Source organism: Ammospiza caudacuta, chromosome 11 (assembly GCF_027887145.1).
Source record: "Ammospiza caudacuta isolate bAmmCau1 chromosome 11, bAmmCau1.pri, whole genome shotgun sequence".
Classification (NCBI taxonomy): domain Eukaryota; kingdom Metazoa; phylum Chordata; class Aves; order Passeriformes; family Passerellidae; genus Ammospiza; species Ammospiza caudacuta.
Window position 1 is genome coordinate 18,494,616 of NC_080603.1, and position 17,005 is coordinate 18,511,620.

Below are 17,005 nucleotides of genomic sequence, written 5' to 3' on the forward strand. Positions count from 1 at the left end.
AACAATATTGCTCTGTGCAAACTATATTCAATACTGATTCTAAAAAATAAAAAAGAAACTTGCTCTTATCTGTTCTGTTTTTCAAGCATATTTATGTGTTCTGCCTTTGCAGGGAAGAAAATATGTGCAAGTATCCCAAACGCCATGCTCAGAGTTCTTTCTGGTCTTCTTGACCACGAGAATCCTAAGGTATTTGTACATCAAACTTTGGGTTAATGAAAAGGTGGAAAGAAAAATTTAAAAAATAAGAAAGGAAAAAATGTAAAAAGTAAATGGGTTTTGTTTCCTTTATTAGATCCTTGTAAATTAAGTTGCATGAATTTTGCCTAAAATTCACAAATGCGTATATTTTATTTTGGTGAGCAGAGATCTTTCTAGACAGAAGCACGTCTTGCTTTAACAAACATTGGCAGCTAAGAATGGCAGCTTTGGATGCAGTTACCATGCAGTCCATGTGCCTTGATTGCAGTTTCTGATGCTGCTTGAATGTCATACACCAATTCATCTCAAGCTTGACTGTTCATGAGATGAACAATGTGTGATGCAAAACATCAGGTGCAGGGGAACACATTTGCTGTGGTTTTAAGGAATGCTGTAAGAAAGTAGAAGACTTGTGACATTCATGAAGCTGCTTTGGCTTTATCATCCTGCCTGAGGCTACAATGCTTGAAGTCTGTCTTGAGTTCATGCTGGCAGAGACTTTTCCCTGTTCTTTGTCCTGTTTTTTGTACTGCTATTAGTGTTTGTCAGAAATTAACCTTTTTTCTGCTTGTCTCTCTTTCTTTTTCTTATTTTTTTTTCTTTCTTATGCCTAGGTCAATTTGCAAGAATACATTATCAGATACAGAGGGGTTGTTTGGGAAATTGGCATGCAGCACATTGGTTTAGATCAACCATATCACAGTATATTTGCATCCTAAAAGTTCTCTGCTTCCCATGTGGGAATTTTTGCAAGTCCAGTCTAGCCTGGTTAAACTCTTTGAAGTATAGTAATTTTATACTTTTGGTTTTATATTTTGATAGTCAGCTAGGAGGAATGGAAGAGTTTTTCTTCATGGTATTATTATTTCTTCCTCTTAGGTCCAGTCATATGTGAATGGAGTACTGTACAGTATTCTGGCCATCCCTTCTGTCCGAGAAGAAGCCAGAGAAATGGTAAGGAGTGCTGCTTTGCAGAGCATGAAAATCAACATCTCTACCAGAGATGGCCCAGACAGGGACCTGCTGAGCAGGGCACAGCAGGGCTGTGAAGTGGGAGCATTTTGAGAAGGGAACCCACAAGAGGCCCTTCCCCTTTGATCCTCAGGGAAGTATGAATTATTTCTCAAACACTTCTGCCAAATTTCCAGGTCTTTTTCCCAGGAGTGGAGCCCCAGTAGAGTGAAGGATTCAGTCTGAATTATAAATTAAAGGTGTTCTTTTAGAATTGTGTGTCCTTCTAGCATTTTGTAGACTCCTTGTGGTCCCAGGAGATGCTTTCATCTCACCTGCTACTTCTTCCCCTTATTCTGCACCAGTGAGTAGCCACTGAAAGGACTTCTTGCTGCTTTTCCTTCTGCCTGTTGTAGACATGGTTATCTGGGGAAGGAGCAGGAGGAAGGTATCAGAACTAGGAACTGATTTCCTGTGAAAGTTAGTCTAATGGTAATGACTGTGTTTCAACTTCTGTGTTTGAGGAAGCTGTTCCTGGGATAGCAGCATGTCTTTGTATCTTAAGAACTAACCCAGAGAGTTATGGAGACATAATTGTTATCAGATGTTCTATCTCACAGAGGATTGCAAGTGATCATAAATGCATAAAGACACAACATCAAGGCTATAAGGAGCCATAAAGAGAGAAACCAAGTTTAAAGTTAAAGCTGGTTCTGTTTTCTGCTTCCTTTCTCTGAACCTTGCACTGTTGTCTCTGTGGATGTAAATTTTACCCTGTTCTGATGACTATTGTGTACTGAATTCAGAAGGCAAAAGCAACAGATCTGTTGTAAAATTTTGCTGTTCATCATGGACGTGTCTCTGTTTAAGCCTCAAAGCAATGTAGAAAACATTTTTTTTTTTGTTTGTGCAACACTTGGAGCTGGACACTGTGGTTTGCTTCGCACTGACTCTGTCTTCCCTAACCAAAAAAAAAAAAAAAATTTTAGCTAACAAATCTCTGTCACTGTGGTGACATGAAACACTGATCTTCCAATGTTTTCTGCTACATCCAGGGGATGGAAGAAATTCTGCGCTGCTTTATCAAGGAAAGAAATGAAGAGATGGTTCGACAGATGGAATTTGTTATCAAGCAACTCAATTCAGGTCAGAACACAGGCAGCTATCAGAGCTTTAAATCTTTCACAAAAACCATAAAAAACTCATGTTTTTACTTGGCATTGGAAACCTCAAAGAATAAAAATAGTGTGATGGTCTGAGAGAGGGTGAATAATGAAAGTCAGGATTTTAAAGTAATGTATTTTAAATTTTCCTTTATGTTCTAGTAATAAAGAAGAAATAAAAGGCTGAGTAAGACACAATTCCAAAGTTTGGGGATCATAAATAAAATTACCTTTGCTGTTTTCTTTCATGGCAGTGGTCTGATAGTAATGAGAGACTGCTGCCAGCTGCAAAAATGCAATAGAAATTTGTAAAATAGGATTTAGGAACTAGATCTGTCTCTTGCTGTATTGAGGTGTAGCTTTATGTGAAATGGCTTATCCTGAATAGGGAGCAGAGACCATCCTTTTTGGAGAGGATGTTGATAGGTTATCAGAGTGGTAGATGCTGTTAATACAGACTGAAAAGGTGGAATTCCATTTTCTGTTGCCTGTGACTGAAAGGAAGACTGAAAAAAGATAAAACAAATAATGAAAAGGAGATTAGTTGTGATTGAATCTTTCTGTACAGTAAACATAGAACAAGTTGAACTGCTCTGTTTGGCTTTTGGAAAGAACAGAGCCTGTCATATTTTTTTTTTGTTCTTTTACAAGCTAGAACTTTTACTAATTCTGCCTTGTAAAAGAACAAATAAAATATTTAAGTACTGTATTGCCACTATACAGTATTTGTTCTTGACGGTTTTGTTCTTGAACCACTCCTCTTCTACCTGAAAATGGCATTTTTAAGAGCTTTTGTCTGAGTCATTGATGATTCAGATTTCCAGTATAAGCCTGGCCACTCTTTTCCTGAGGAAATAATTTTGTCCAAAACTTACAATGAGTATTCTGCAGGAGTACTAACTTTTTATGTACAAAAGCAGTATAATATTAAAGTACTTTTAGGGAGAAGTAGAGTCTCTTATTCAAAAATATTTGAAAAATAGACAAACTTGCAAGTGTACACACTTTCATTCAAGTCTTGTCAGTAAATACAGTGAGGTGTCACTGTGGATTTTCTGAGAAAGTAACTATTCCAGAGTGTTTCTGTTTCTGCCATTTTCCAAAATATGAATTGAATTCAGTGATTTCTAGTAGAATGCTTTTAGGATCAAATTATTACAATAGCTGTCCTGAAAAAGACATGTCTGTATGAGAAGCAGGTTAAATCTTGCTCCTGTAAAACTGAAGAAATAATGAGATTCTGTCAAGGTGTACATGTGCAACTTATCTGACACCATTTTGTTTTGCTTCTTTCTAGAAGAGCCATTCAATGACAATATTGTGTCTGATGATGATGAGGAAGAGGAGTATGAGGAAGTAAGTAAAAGCTTTCTGGCACCTTTTAGAAAAATCCTTAATCTTCTAGAAAGAAAATATTTGTGTCAATAAACCAGACATTGTTTTCTGGTTTTGGTTTTGGTTTTTACGTTTGCTTAATTATTCTTGCATTAACAAGAAAATTGGATCTCTTTCCATTACCTTTTTTTCATTTGAAGTCCTACTCTTTTATTTTAGTAACTCACCACCTCTGTGATAATTAAAGGATTGACTGGACGTAAGTGAAGAGATGAGGAGTTACTGTAGAAGTAGGAATCTTGCTTTCAAGCAGATCTATTGGATGCAGTTAAAAAAAAGTATATTACCAGAATAGTTTATAAACAGGTTATCACTTTTTCTTAAGGTATCATTATCTATTCAGGGTGTGACTTTATTTGTTGTTTACAAACTATGAAATGTATTTAGTAAATTGCTGGAATGTAAGAAAGGGAAAAGGTTATTACAAATAAGTCCCGTGAGAAAATAAAATAAAATAAGCATGAGAAACTATATCATAGTAAATATAAGCTGATCAGCTTTGCATTTCCTTCTCTGCTAATAAATGTATTCTACACCAGTATTTCAATATCTTTTAAGAAGCTGTCTTCATAGAGCCATGGGTGTAGACAACACAACATACTGGATCACCTAAATTAAAGCAATATGTAAATCTTGTGAGGGAAATGTTATACCCAGTTTTCACTTGTGGTGTTGCCATTTCTGCATTGCCATAAGTGCACAGTGGAAGCTTGAAAATACAGTGTCAGCAGTTATGTGGGAGTTTTATCTTGAGGAAATCTACCCCTCTGCATTTTTATTTTATTCAGAAGCCTTGCTTGAGAAATTTAAAAGAACAGCTGTAGTAGATGTCCTGGAAACAGTATTTGTGCATGCTTCGGTGTGTGTATGTGTGCAAATAAATACATTCATAGCATGTGTTGGGCCCTGAACAAGTCAGTGACATGGAGAGTGAGTGAACTGCAAAATGTTCTTGTATTAGAAGTGTTACTGCAGAACAGATTCACTGAAAACCATGCTTTTAGACTAAATATAAGTTTTTTGTCCTGAACCAATGGAGAATAAGACAGATAAAACGTAGTTGTGTCCACATTCTAGTAGCTCATTGCACATTAATGAGAATGACAATGACTGAGGAAAACCAAATCTAAAATTTTTCCTGTTACTGCAGTGTGACAGAATGGATTTTCTAGTGCACATTGACCTTTTCCTGTTGTGGGAGCAGATAAAAATGCAAATATCCTGACTGCAACAGGTGTGGTGTGCTCTCAGTTGCTATGAGGTGCAGCATCATGCAGGATGCAGCTTTTGCCTGCCAGTATCCAGGGAAGCCTTGCACTGGTTGCATTATTTATTCATTTTTTGTGTTGTGTTGTGTATACCTTTTGTGTTGTGGCACAATAGGTGGTAAACTAATAATCCCTTTCCCTAAAGTTAGAGCTATGTGGAAATTCTAAGTTTAGAGCTAGAAAATAAGTTTTATTTGACAATCAACTCTCCCATTTTTATTCTAAGGGGAGAGTTCTAAGTTAATTCTAAGGGAATACAGTAAACTTTTCTTTTCTTGTAGGATTAGATTATTGTAATTGTTTCACCTCCTGCAATCCTGAAGTCTGTTTTTTATAATCTTTCCACCCCTCCAACTGAAAATCAATGCTTGTGGTGCAAGATGGGCTTCCTGGAGATTAATCATTAAAACTTCCCTTTGCTTAAAATTCTGCTTAATTCCTTTTAACTGACATTTCAAGGATTTGAGTGTCTTGGGTGTATGGTGAGAATCCAAGGTGACAATACCATTGCCTGAACTTCAGTATAGTTTTTTAAAGGATACTGTGTTTTGTTGTGAAAACACATGGATAAGGAGCTCCTTCCTGAAAGGTGTGGTATTGAATTGCATGATAATGTTCAACACTTCCATCACGTCACCTGCTCCTGGGAATGAAAGGAAGGTGAATTCTCCTGTTCAGTCCTACCCCCTAAATGAGTTGCTGCTGCTTACAGTCCCAGCAAAGGCTCTAGGTCAGATCCTTTTGAAATGTATTTTTGCCACTGGACCATCATGTGATTAAGATGGACTTCTGGCATTTCTTATTATTTGACTCAAAAAACCAACAGCAGGCTTTTGTGTCCAATTCCAGTTTTTCATTAGCTTTGCCATTATATTAAAAAGAAAAGCCAAATTTGAAACTGTTTTTAGTGTAACATTAATTGCAACACATTCTGAATCCTTATTGCTGCTGGGAACTATAATTCTGTTCTGCTACAAGGACATCTGGTTTCTTAGTCCCTCAGTTTAGAAAATATAGTTTACAAATATCATGGCAGTAATGCATAATGTTGTTACTTTGTTAAATAAACAAAGATTTGTTGACTCACTGCCTCAATAATTGGAACTCTTTTGTATTTTAAAATTGCAGTGAGTTATTGTTTTCAATGGTGTTCTGTGATAACATCTGATGTGATCTGGCAACAGAAAGTTTTGAAAAATTTTATCCAAAATCTTGCTTTTATGTAACTTTTAAACCACTACAGACTGAATACATTTCAGTATATGTCCATATATTGCCAATGTTGTCAATTTAGTGACATGCTTTCAGACTGCTTACTGATGTTAGAATTTGTTGCTCAATACCTTTATTTATACCTTTAGAACTCAAGAAACAACAAAAACACTCTCATGCAGCCTTAATTTGGAGGTTTTGCTCCAGCTTTAATTGTTTACAAGAGCCTGCAAATGTTCCCAGTGCTGTTACTATTACCTTTCATGGGGGTTTTTTGCTTTTATCTGTGTTTAATTTAGAGTTGATGAATTCTCTCCTGGCTTTGAGCAGATCTTGTGGTAATGACTACTTTCTCCTAAACACTGTAGCTAAGATGCAGTTGAGCCTGTTAGAGGAAAATTCTAGGATTTCTAAGGGCATCATATGTTCAGAAAATTAAGATTCTGTGTACTGTGTAACGCTGGAGCATATAACCATGTAAAAAATGTCTCTGTGTGTGCTGTTATTCAGAAATAAATTGGCTTTTGTGTTTGGCTGGTAAGCTTTAAATTAACTAGTGTAGAGCTTAAGATATACTGGCTCCTGGAGTACATACCCAGACCTGAGATGTCAACCTTCTGGGGTGTGTTGACACCCACAGTCACAGTGTGTATTTCCTGGTGCTCAACATTCTCTTGACTGGTCTGTTAAATACTAACTTAATTTATCTTCAATATTTGATCTTTGCATTTGTTTTTTTATTTGACTTGGACCATCTTGAAAAGCTGCTTGTTAAAGTGAATATGTGATATTGTAGCTGTTATCCAAAGCTTGGTTACAAGCTGGAGCTGTGTGAGGTGCCTGTACAGTGAGGATTTATCAGACACCCTCTGATCCGCTGTCACTCAGCACCTGGCAATAAAATCAGAGAGCTGTGTGTGAAAATCCACTTCAGCCACAGAGCACATCAAAAGAAAGGGCTTAATCACAGGGCTTCCAGCCATTACCCTGAAGGGCTTGGCTTCCAACATCTGCTGCAGCCTGTGAGCAGTGGGGAACAGGGCACCAATTGTGTTATTTCAGCAGCAGAGTGATGGCACATGGGCAAAGTCCTTATTTTGTACAAGGAGGCAGAGGACAGGGGGACACTTTCAGGCTCGGTTACCTGGCAGGTTAAATAATGTCAGGGAGCAGGATTGGCTGCATTAACAAACCTTGTAAAAAAAAAAAAAATCCCCCAGACCTATTTATAGAGCTTATCTTTGCAACTTCCCCCCTCCCCTAAAAATACACCATATTGTGGACTTTGGAGTGTGGTTTCTTGGTGGGGGGTGGCAGGTGATGGGTTGTTTTTTGCTTGGTACAGGCGATTGTTGCCTAGTCTACAAGTGTTTGTCCTTTTGCCATCATCTGTGTTATTTTTCACACAGCTTGCCAGGTAATGAAGAGCTGATTGTGACTATTTAAAACTGAGTCTCAATCTCACAAAAGTAAAACTGCTTTTCATTTTCATTGTGCTCTGGAGTTCACCAGAGTCCAGTGCACATTGTTTTTAGTGGAATTTATACCAGACTCTCTACATAACTATGCAATATACCTTTTTATAATTATTCCTTTACTTTTTCTCGTTTACTGGTTTTGACGGTCATTTACATTTACTGTCACAACAGGTTTCAAAAGCAAAGAACATTTTCTTCATCTGGAGTGGGTCTGTCTTAGGATATCGTGTGCAGGACAGAAGAGGATTCTTTCTAGTAGCAAAACACAAGCAAAAATACTGTCTTGTCCTTGTACTACTGGTTTTGGCTTGCTGGAGGAATCCCTCAAGCTTCAAAATTTCCTGGCTTTTTTGATGTGTAGAAGCTGCAGAGCTGCCATGAAAGATGAATCACCCATAGCTATTCTAGAAATAGGCACCAGAGAGTGAATTCTTGGTAGTTTTTACTTGAAGTTGGTTACATTTGGGTTTTTGGAATAAAATCAACAGAGGGCTGTTGCCTTGTTGTATGATCTTTTTATCCTGAAATACTGATTCCAAGCTTTTTGTACCAGCTTTTGGGTTTTTTTTTTTTAAATTACCAGCTTTAAAGCTTCCTTGCACACGTGAGTTTCTTGTTGCCTTGCAGGAGGACAATGACATCCTGGAGCCTGATCTGGACAAAGATGAGGTTTTGCTGCCTCAGCTGGGGGAGCTTTCCGGAGAGAAGCTGCTAACAACGGAGTACTTGGGAGTGAGTACCACTCCTTAGAATCTTAAAATAAATTAAATTCCTGGGTTAAGGGTTTCATTTCAGTAGTTTCACCACTTAATTCAGTTTGTTGCTTGAAGAGGCAGGTGCTACTTGCAGAGCAGTGTGGATCTTTCACAGTCTGTGTATGAGCTGCTGCTCAGGAGAGGCAGAAGCAGTGTGAGGAAGGAGCTACCCTTTCACAGGGGGTGGTCAGGCTGTGGCTTAATAATAAGCTACAGGCAGCCTTAGGGTTCTGGTGCTACACCAGTGACTCTGAGCACACAAAGCAAAGTACTGAGCAGGTTAATAACTGGAACATTCTGCTGGTCTGAAATTATTTTAGAAAAAAGAAAAGTTGAAAAGTCAACTGCTCCTGCAGGCGTTGTGCCGGATCAAGTATTGTCTGCCTTACTTCAAGCAGCAAAAAGCTATTAAGTAAAAAAGCATAAAGTATGTATGAATGCCATTTAGTGTGCTGTGACTAATTTGAGATATTCAGAGGGCTGGAGCACCTCTCCTGTGAAAGCAGGCTTAGAGAGCGGTGTTATTCAGCCTGGAGAAGAGAAGGCTCCAGGGAGAGTTTATTGTGGGCTTTCAGTCCTAAAAGGGTCTACAAGAAAGCTGGGGAGGATCTTTTTCACAAGAACATGTAGTGATAGGACAAGGGAGAATGGCTTTGAACTGAAAGAGGGTAGGTTAGATTATGTATAAGGAGAAAATTCTTCCCTGAGCAACCTGATGTAGTGACAAGTGTCTCATTGCAGGGGGCTTGGAACTGGATGGTCTTTATGAACCTTTCCAACCCAACCCATTCTATTATAAATGTGCACCTTCTGGATCCAAGAGTCCAGAATCCTGGCAATGGAAAAGTGACCTGAGAGAAGATGTTATGAAAGAGCTTTCAGTGATTCCAGGAAGTTTTATGCAGTGACACCAGAATGCAATTAAGTTTCTGCTGCAGTGTTTCTATAGAATTTTCTCTATGGCTTCAAATACCATGTTTTTGGTTTTGCACTGCATTATTTTTTTTCTTCATTTCCTGTATATCAGATAATGACTCACACTCCAAAAACTAAGAAGAAGCAATTTGCTGGTGTCCATCAGAGTATAGATGAGCCACTCCAGAGACCTGTGACACCAGGTTATCACAGACCTGCATATCTAATGTAAGTCCAAACAAATGAGACCACGTTGGGTTTTCTAAGCTCTTTTAGAAAGCATAACAACAATGAAAAGAAGCCCATAACAATGCCTAATAGCTAAACCCTCTCTATCTAAAAGTGCATTGCCATTGTCATTCATTGTGGATAATTTCAAAAAAAGGTGCAAAACACAGAGAAAGGTCCACTGGCTGAGGTCACATTCTTAAAATAGTTCAATTAATATATACTGATCAGGTTGATTTGAATTTAGATTATATCCCATGTGTTCTTGCATCTTCTGTAAAATATTCTATTGGAAAGTTGCACCGAACATCTACAATGCCTGGGATCTTCCACTTCACAAGCAACAAAGTGTATTTGCTCTGAGCTGGTTTGTTAAAGGACAGATGAAAAAGAAAATGGATAGGATAAAAATCTTGTTATGTTGTGTTTCCCTGCTTTGGAAGAAATACATTTTCCATCAGAAGTGTGTATGGCACTTTGCTCTTGGTGTGATTTGGGTCAGAGTAGAAGGCTTATTGTAAATGGAATTGAGGAATCTTACCATGTAGAGCTCCTTGAATATTCTCTGCTTTCTGTTAGAACAAGTATATCTTAATTTCTGAGATGAGATTTGTTCTGTTCACTGTCCTGACTGAGGAAGTAAAATGCCAATGAGATCCCAAATTTAAATTATTTTTTAACTTTCAGTTGCATAGTTTTGGATTTGATCAAGTCCAGGTAGCTATGATACAGGCATGTTTATCGTGTGGATTTGGAGTTCTGATTTTGGGTCCTTTCTTACGGGGGCCAACTTTTTGCACCACCACAACATCCACAGTTTATGCAAGACTTCTCCCCATATATATTAAATAGGTGTGTTTGTGTGTCAGAAGAAAGCAGCAATTAATTAATATGTTAGTAAAATAGTGATTACCGAATAATTTTCATGCAGTTCTCCAAAAGAACCGCAGGCCTTAAAAATCTAGACTGGTTAATCTATGCCTAAATATACATACACTGGCTATCTATGCCTAAATAGACATTGCCACTTTACTGTGGGGTTAGTGTTAGAGTTCAAGGTCCCACTTCCCCACTTTTACCTATGGTGGGCTTGGAGACCTGGACTGATTCTCTGGAGTTGGCTGTTAGGGCAGTGTTATAGTCCAGTCTTTAAAGTTACTAGAAATTCCTCTGCCTAAATTAATGTGCTAATGAGCCAATATGCCAAAGTCAATATTGTGCATTTTATTTGATAATAAATATAAGAGAGAGAGGGAGAAGAAGGAAGAGAAAGAAACAGAAAAGAGGTGGGAGTACAGAAAGAGAGTGGCAGATTAAAGAAAGTCTCACCACTCCATGGATCCCAAGGACGTTCTGTTGATCCTCTCCAGCTCTGGTGCTTAGGGTGCCCCAAAAAGCTCGGAATGCAATGGTTGAGGACATGGCCAGGCCAGGTGGGAATGCCCAGGTACCTCCCCTGGGGTGACACTTAGACTCAGTCTCTTGCAGCAGGCTCTGTGGCTGTTGCATCACTTTGCCTCACGTGCAGTCCTGTGGTGCAAGGCCTTAGGAATGAGTCTGAGGAATGCTTTGGGGGTCTTGGATGAATTATGACACCCCTCAGCTGCCTCCCACATCAGTGTCCCATGGATGTGGCCTGTGGGGTTTTACAGTCTGTGTAAGTGAGGATGGGTGCTCAGTGCCTCTGACCAGAGGCTACACCCAAAACCACTATCCCTCTCGTTTCAGGGGAGTCTGTAAACCTGGCCTCTGTGGGCTGTGGTCTCCTTCACCCCAAACCCAGCCAGGGATGATTCTCTGCTGCATTTGGCTTTCTTGTGAATGCATTCCTTGCTCTCAGCCTTGTTTGCTTCTCCCTAGATCTGAGATGATTGAACATCTCTTTATCTTATCTAGGTGACTTAACTCAGGGTTCAAAGTTCCAGCCAGGCATCTTCAAGGGGGGGGGGGGGGGGGAAGGTCTTTAAACTGTTTTTGCTATAGGGCAAAACTCCTTCCTCACAATGTTTAAGGCATGAACCATTTTAGTCCCTAACAGGCAGCCTTACAGCCTATTTAGAAAGTATATTTTCAGGAATAATTCATCATTATCACTGGAGTGTCTAAACTTTGCATTCTTGCTTTGTAAGTGGAGATAAAACCAAGCTTGTGAAAATGAACACAAAAAAATTGTGTCAAACCCATGGGAGTGCCTTTTATTTCCCTATGTCGTGTACTGCACTGCAATTTTTGCATCAGAAATAATCTCTGGAAGTGATTGTTGCCTCTCTTTAGCACCATCTACCCAGGCAGGGTGTTTACTTAAATGTCCCAGGATCCTGGAGTGACTCGAGTCTTGGATTTGGCACAACTTGAATCCTCTCAGTTGCGCAGCTTGTGCTTCTGCAAGATGGCTGCAGGTCACTGCTGGATACAAATTAAAACCACATTTCTATCATGCTGGTTCTAGTAGCTCTTGGTCTAAGAGAAGTGTTAGTTTGATGGTGTGAAGCAGCCTTTACAGATTGCCTCACTATGCAGACTACAGAGGAGAAATATAAACAGCAGAAATCCAACACTGTGAAAATACGTGAAAATTAATTTCCCTCCTGCTCTGCCCAAATGGTGAAAATACTATGAGTGTTTGATGCTTCTATGTTTTAAACAGGAAACAAGCAGTACCACCCTGAATGAGAAGTTTGTCCTTTGTACCTAACTAATTTGTGTGCAGGAAACTGCAGTGAGTAGATGAAGACATCCTCAAACTACATTTTGCAGCAAAAAACGACAAGCTTTGATGGTTTTTATGCTGTTCTAATTTTAGTACAAATTCATTTACCAAAATAAGGAAATACTCACTTGGAAATTATTGCAGGAGGAAGACAATAAAAACTTAGCTGCCTTAATTTGAAAGCAATATCTGAACTGGATGTATTTTGTAGTTTAAGTAATTTAAGTGGCTTGTATCATGTGAAATCTCATGAAAAATGTTAGACACTTTTGCCCTGGACACAGCTTGTCTACCAGATACAATCCAGGACAGTTCATCTGAATTATCTGGAGTCTCGTATTCGGCACAGTGGTTAAACTGCATTAAAAAGTTTTGTAAATGCTGCCATTCAAAATTGAAGTGAATATAACTTGTTTGAAGTTCTTCATGTGAGACTCAATGTAATCTATTCCATTTAAAAACATCATGAAAGAGGAAGCAGTTGAGGAGATACTATAACGTGTCTCTTTGAGTTGTTGGTTCATACCTCCAAAAAGGGAGGGGGGTGAAGATCTTTAGTGCTGAATAGAAGTATTCACACAGAAAATTAATGCAGAATAGCCACTGCACATGAAGCAGCCATTTCATGCTAATTTTTCTATGACTTCCCAGTGCAGACAAGGCTCTAGTTACTTCAGATGAATTGTCATGGGATCCCTGTATGGACAAGCTCTTGCTGTATGGAGCTGAGGGAGTCAGGAAATACTGGAAAGCTGCCTTCTTTTTCTTTTTTTTCATTTTTCCCTCCTTCTTTAAAGACTCGCTGGCTGAGATCACTCAAGGGGGCCTGAACTACTTAATATTCTGCTAGCTATTTCCTTAGCTGTGGAATCATTAACTGCCTCCTTGGACTGCATCTTTTTTACTAGAAATGTGGTTTAGTTACCTTAACCTGGGCAGGGAAACTTTCCATGTCTGCCAACTTCTTTCTTCTTTTCACACACTTTTCACACCCTTTCACTTGTGCTGTGTTTTATGGCTTACTAGTAAGCAATTGTGTCCCTGTTCTGTCCTTCAGCTGCTTCAGTTTCCCACTGATCCACTTCGCTTGTGAAATCAAAAGTTCTGTTTGTTGCCTACTTTAAGTCAGTGTTGCATATTGCTCTTTAAAGTGAAATCCTTGGAACATTCAGAAGCAAATCTTAAATCTTTGAAAAAGCTGAGTATTGAAGATCTTTCAGGCCCATTTTACAGTCTTTTTCTGTAAGTGTCATGGTGGTATTTTGGGTCTTCAGACTGTAGGGAGTTATGGTTTCCTTTCCTCAGTTCTTTTATTGCAGTAGGAAAAAATGTTAATTTCAGATATGTTTGATGTCAGCTGGTTTGGGGGAACTACAGTCAAACAGTTTAATTACATCCTTAATATTGGTTTGCAATATGAAATTAAAATAACTTCAATGTGTACTATGTCATTACAGGCAATTAGAAGAAATTAGAATTTACTCTGAGTAAACTTTTTATATTGTACTTTTTATTTCACCTTGCATTCTCCTTTCTCCTCCAGGCCAGAAAACGGTTCCAGTTCCTGTCACAACAGGGATGAGAAGCTGCAGTCTCCAGCAAGTGGTGCCTCTTCCACTTGTGGTGGGAGACAGTCCAGCATTTCTGACTTCTGCATTTCCCCCTCATGTAAGGATGGCCTGTGGGTGCTGTTCTTAATTGCTGACATCTTCCTTGACTGGGGCAGGTGTGGGGGGCCTGGACTGTGTGTTGTAGATTGGGGATTCTCTTAGTGTAGTGTGGAAGTGGCCCTCTGTTTATAGAGCCTGGGTCAGTGTGCAGGGCCTTGGGGCACCCAGCAGGCTCCAGCTCCAGCTGAAGAATGGCCACAGAAGGGAACGAACGTGTGGCCAGCAAACACCAATGGTGTCACTTACCTCGCTCCATCTTGCTTCCTGTGGGAGTGCCAAGGATCAGACCCAGGGCTTCCGCTGTGTGAAGGATTCTCTGCAGTGTCCCCTGCCCAGGGAAGGAGCTGCAGCCAGAGGCAGTGCGCTTCCCAACAGGCAAAGGCCCTGGCTTGATCAAATATCCCTTGTTTGGATCTAAATGAATCACTGTCTGCTGGCACCTGCGGGCTCTGTTGGCTGGATCTCAGTGTTAGAGCCGAAGGCAGCTGCAGTTATCTGCTGAGATTTGCAACTGCATTCAGACCATCCAGGGCTGTGGAGGATGGGCAGCCTGGTGCTGTGTGGCTGCATTGTGGGTAATGCTGCTAAAGATTCTGCCCTTGCAGCTTCAGCAGAAATGAATGCAAACTCAGCTGGGCCTGAGAGCTCAGAAACATGTGATGGAATTTAAAAGGTTATAGCCTTCTGAAATACTCAATTGCTAAACTTCTGATATCCACGAGATCCTGCACCTTTGGATGTTAGAATTTCAACCTTCCTGCAGGGATTCATTAACATTTGCAATTACAGATCTAAGGCAATTTGCTCAGCAGTCATAGATAAAGGATCTTGCAGCATATCCGGAACAGAATTATTAATAAGTTCAGGCAAAGTGTGCCTTTTCTTTTCTGAAAAATATGCTTTGAAGCAGTAAAGGAATAGCATACTTTTTACTTTCTCTTCTATTTTTTTAAATTTCCTAAAGGAAATGAAAAGGATTCTGAGAAAAGTAACCAAGGTCTTGCAGACAGGAATTCACTTGCGTAATGCCCAGAGCTGATAAATGTAACATGCTGAAGGAGAGGAGGACAGGAGCAGGAGAAGCTCCTGTCCACGATGGGCTCTTGGGTTCTTGCTGTTGTGCAGCAATGGGAGCTGCTGTTCTCAGCCTCACTGTGCACAGTAACACCTTGAGTACAGCTCAGGGGGTTTGGCTGCCCTTGGTCAGCAACTCACACCAGCAAAGGCTGTAAACCAAGTGAAAGCATACTGACTTGGCAGTGCTCCTGCAGAGAAGGAAAAAAAGAACATACCTGTGCTTTGTAAAGGAAATTAAGCCAAGTAGTTATCAAGGGTGCTCCTATTTGGTGTTTTAAAGTGTAACTGGATGCAGTTCCTGAGGCATTTTGCAGCCATCCAGAGCCCAAGTGAACAGATTTTGATCTCTTTCCAGTGAGATGCATGCACTCACCTTTGTCACTTTTGCTGTGCTACTGATGCTGTCTGATAGTTTGTTTTGTAGAGATTTGTGAAGAGGTTTAAACAGGCAGCCTGGATCAGTCAGCAAAGCAAATGTTGTTAGTTTTTGTTAATATTGATTTAAAGTGTTCATGATGAAGATATTTCTGCCGACTTAAATGTTTCATTTTGTCAGAACTTTGCTTGTAGCCTCTGTTTAAAACATTCTGTTAGCTGCTTTCAGTCAAAATTATATGCAGGTGGCTACTAATAAGACTACTAGATTTTATTATTTTCCTGTAGAAAAATCTTTGAGGTCAGAATATACAACATATTGCTAGTTTTATATGCATTATACATGTAAAAACACAAATAATTTTTTGTTTGTGACAGAGGAAATTTTTTCTAGCATTAATCCAGGCTATTAAATAACACTGAGCTGCTTGAAAGATGGCCTGAGGTTTGTTTTGGGTCTTTCCAAGTAGCAGTGACATATGTGCTTGTCTTTCTTATCTTTTGAGATTTAGAAATGAGGTGGAAGAAAAAAAGAAGAGAAAAGAGAGACTGCACTGCTGGAGCCCCTGGTTGTTATGTCAGTGACAGGACTTAATTCTGCAGGATGATAATTGAGCTGGGTCTTTGAACATCTCCACATTTCCAAAAGGCATTGGGGATTGTAATATTTAAATTAAAAAGGCTTTAATTGAAGACAATGGAAAATAAGCCCTTTCTCTTCTGTTGCCTTCTAAGATACAGTAGGGAACAGAAATGTGTAAAAATAATGGTACTGCTTCTAGAGGCTTTCATGATGCTCTGCCAAACATCTCTGCTGTGCAATAAATACGCTGTTTATTGACTTCTGATCTTGGTCTGATGGTCATTCTGCAGTACCAGGAGCCTGCTTATTTCAGAATATTTGTTTCCCAGCATCACATGAGTACCTTGGGACTCAGAGTTTCATGCAGCCAAGTCATGAAATTAATAGTAAGAGACAATGAGTGAAAAAAACAGAATAAAACTTCATGTGAACAATTAGCATCCTCAAGGGGCTATCTCAAGGAGGCTAAGTTTAGCCTCAAGGAACCTTGATCCTCTTTTGTTTACCAAAAATGACCATCGTTCTTTAATGTCCTCCTAGAAATATTTGGTTGTTCTTGAATTGGTCTGATTTTGTCTGGGTCCATCCTCTCCCCCTTTATCCTTTGTTAAGAATCAATAATTCTTGCACTCTTTTCTTTTTTGTCTCCTGTGGGCAGAAAAACTTGTGGACCAAGGATGAGCTCTGGTCATCTTCCTATACTTACTATGCTGAATGCCAGACAGAACATGTGTTGGGCAGCAAAAGGCCTGTCTGAGAGTGACCTGATCTGCATTCTTATCAGCATGAGAGAGCAAACCAGGACAGCAGCCTGTCCTGAGCATGGCAGGAATGGAGCTAGGGATTTTCCCTAAACTTTCATTGAACTTGCACATCTTTGTAGCCTTGTGGTTCTAAGCAAACTGAGTGTCCTTCACTTCCCCATTAGTGTAAGGCAGAAATTGAGTCTGACAGAAGTGTAAAACATTTCTTTTTGCCTGCAGTGGCCCCGTTACTGTGGATATGTACAGACAACTGCAAGGGG

The 17,005-nt window shown here is 39.5% G+C and overlaps 1 protein-coding gene across 1 annotated transcript in view; it reads left to right on the plus strand.

Moving 5' to 3' along the window:
- Window positions 1-17,005, plus strand: part of ARMC9 (armadillo repeat containing 9) — a 59,046-nt gene that overhangs the window by 30,951 nt on the left and 11,090 nt on the right. The window contains exons 17-23 of the mRNA XM_058812041.1: window positions 113-189; window positions 1,081-1,155; window positions 2,208-2,298; window positions 3,613-3,671; window positions 8,296-8,400; window positions 9,451-9,566; window positions 13,820-13,944. Of these exons, the coding sequence (XP_058668024.1) occupies window positions 113-189; window positions 1,081-1,155; window positions 2,208-2,298; window positions 3,613-3,671; window positions 8,296-8,400; window positions 9,451-9,566; window positions 13,820-13,944 (648 nt within the window). The remainder of the gene's footprint in view (window positions 1-112; window positions 190-1,080; window positions 1,156-2,207; window positions 2,299-3,612; window positions 3,672-8,295; window positions 8,401-9,450; window positions 9,567-13,819; window positions 13,945-17,005) is intronic.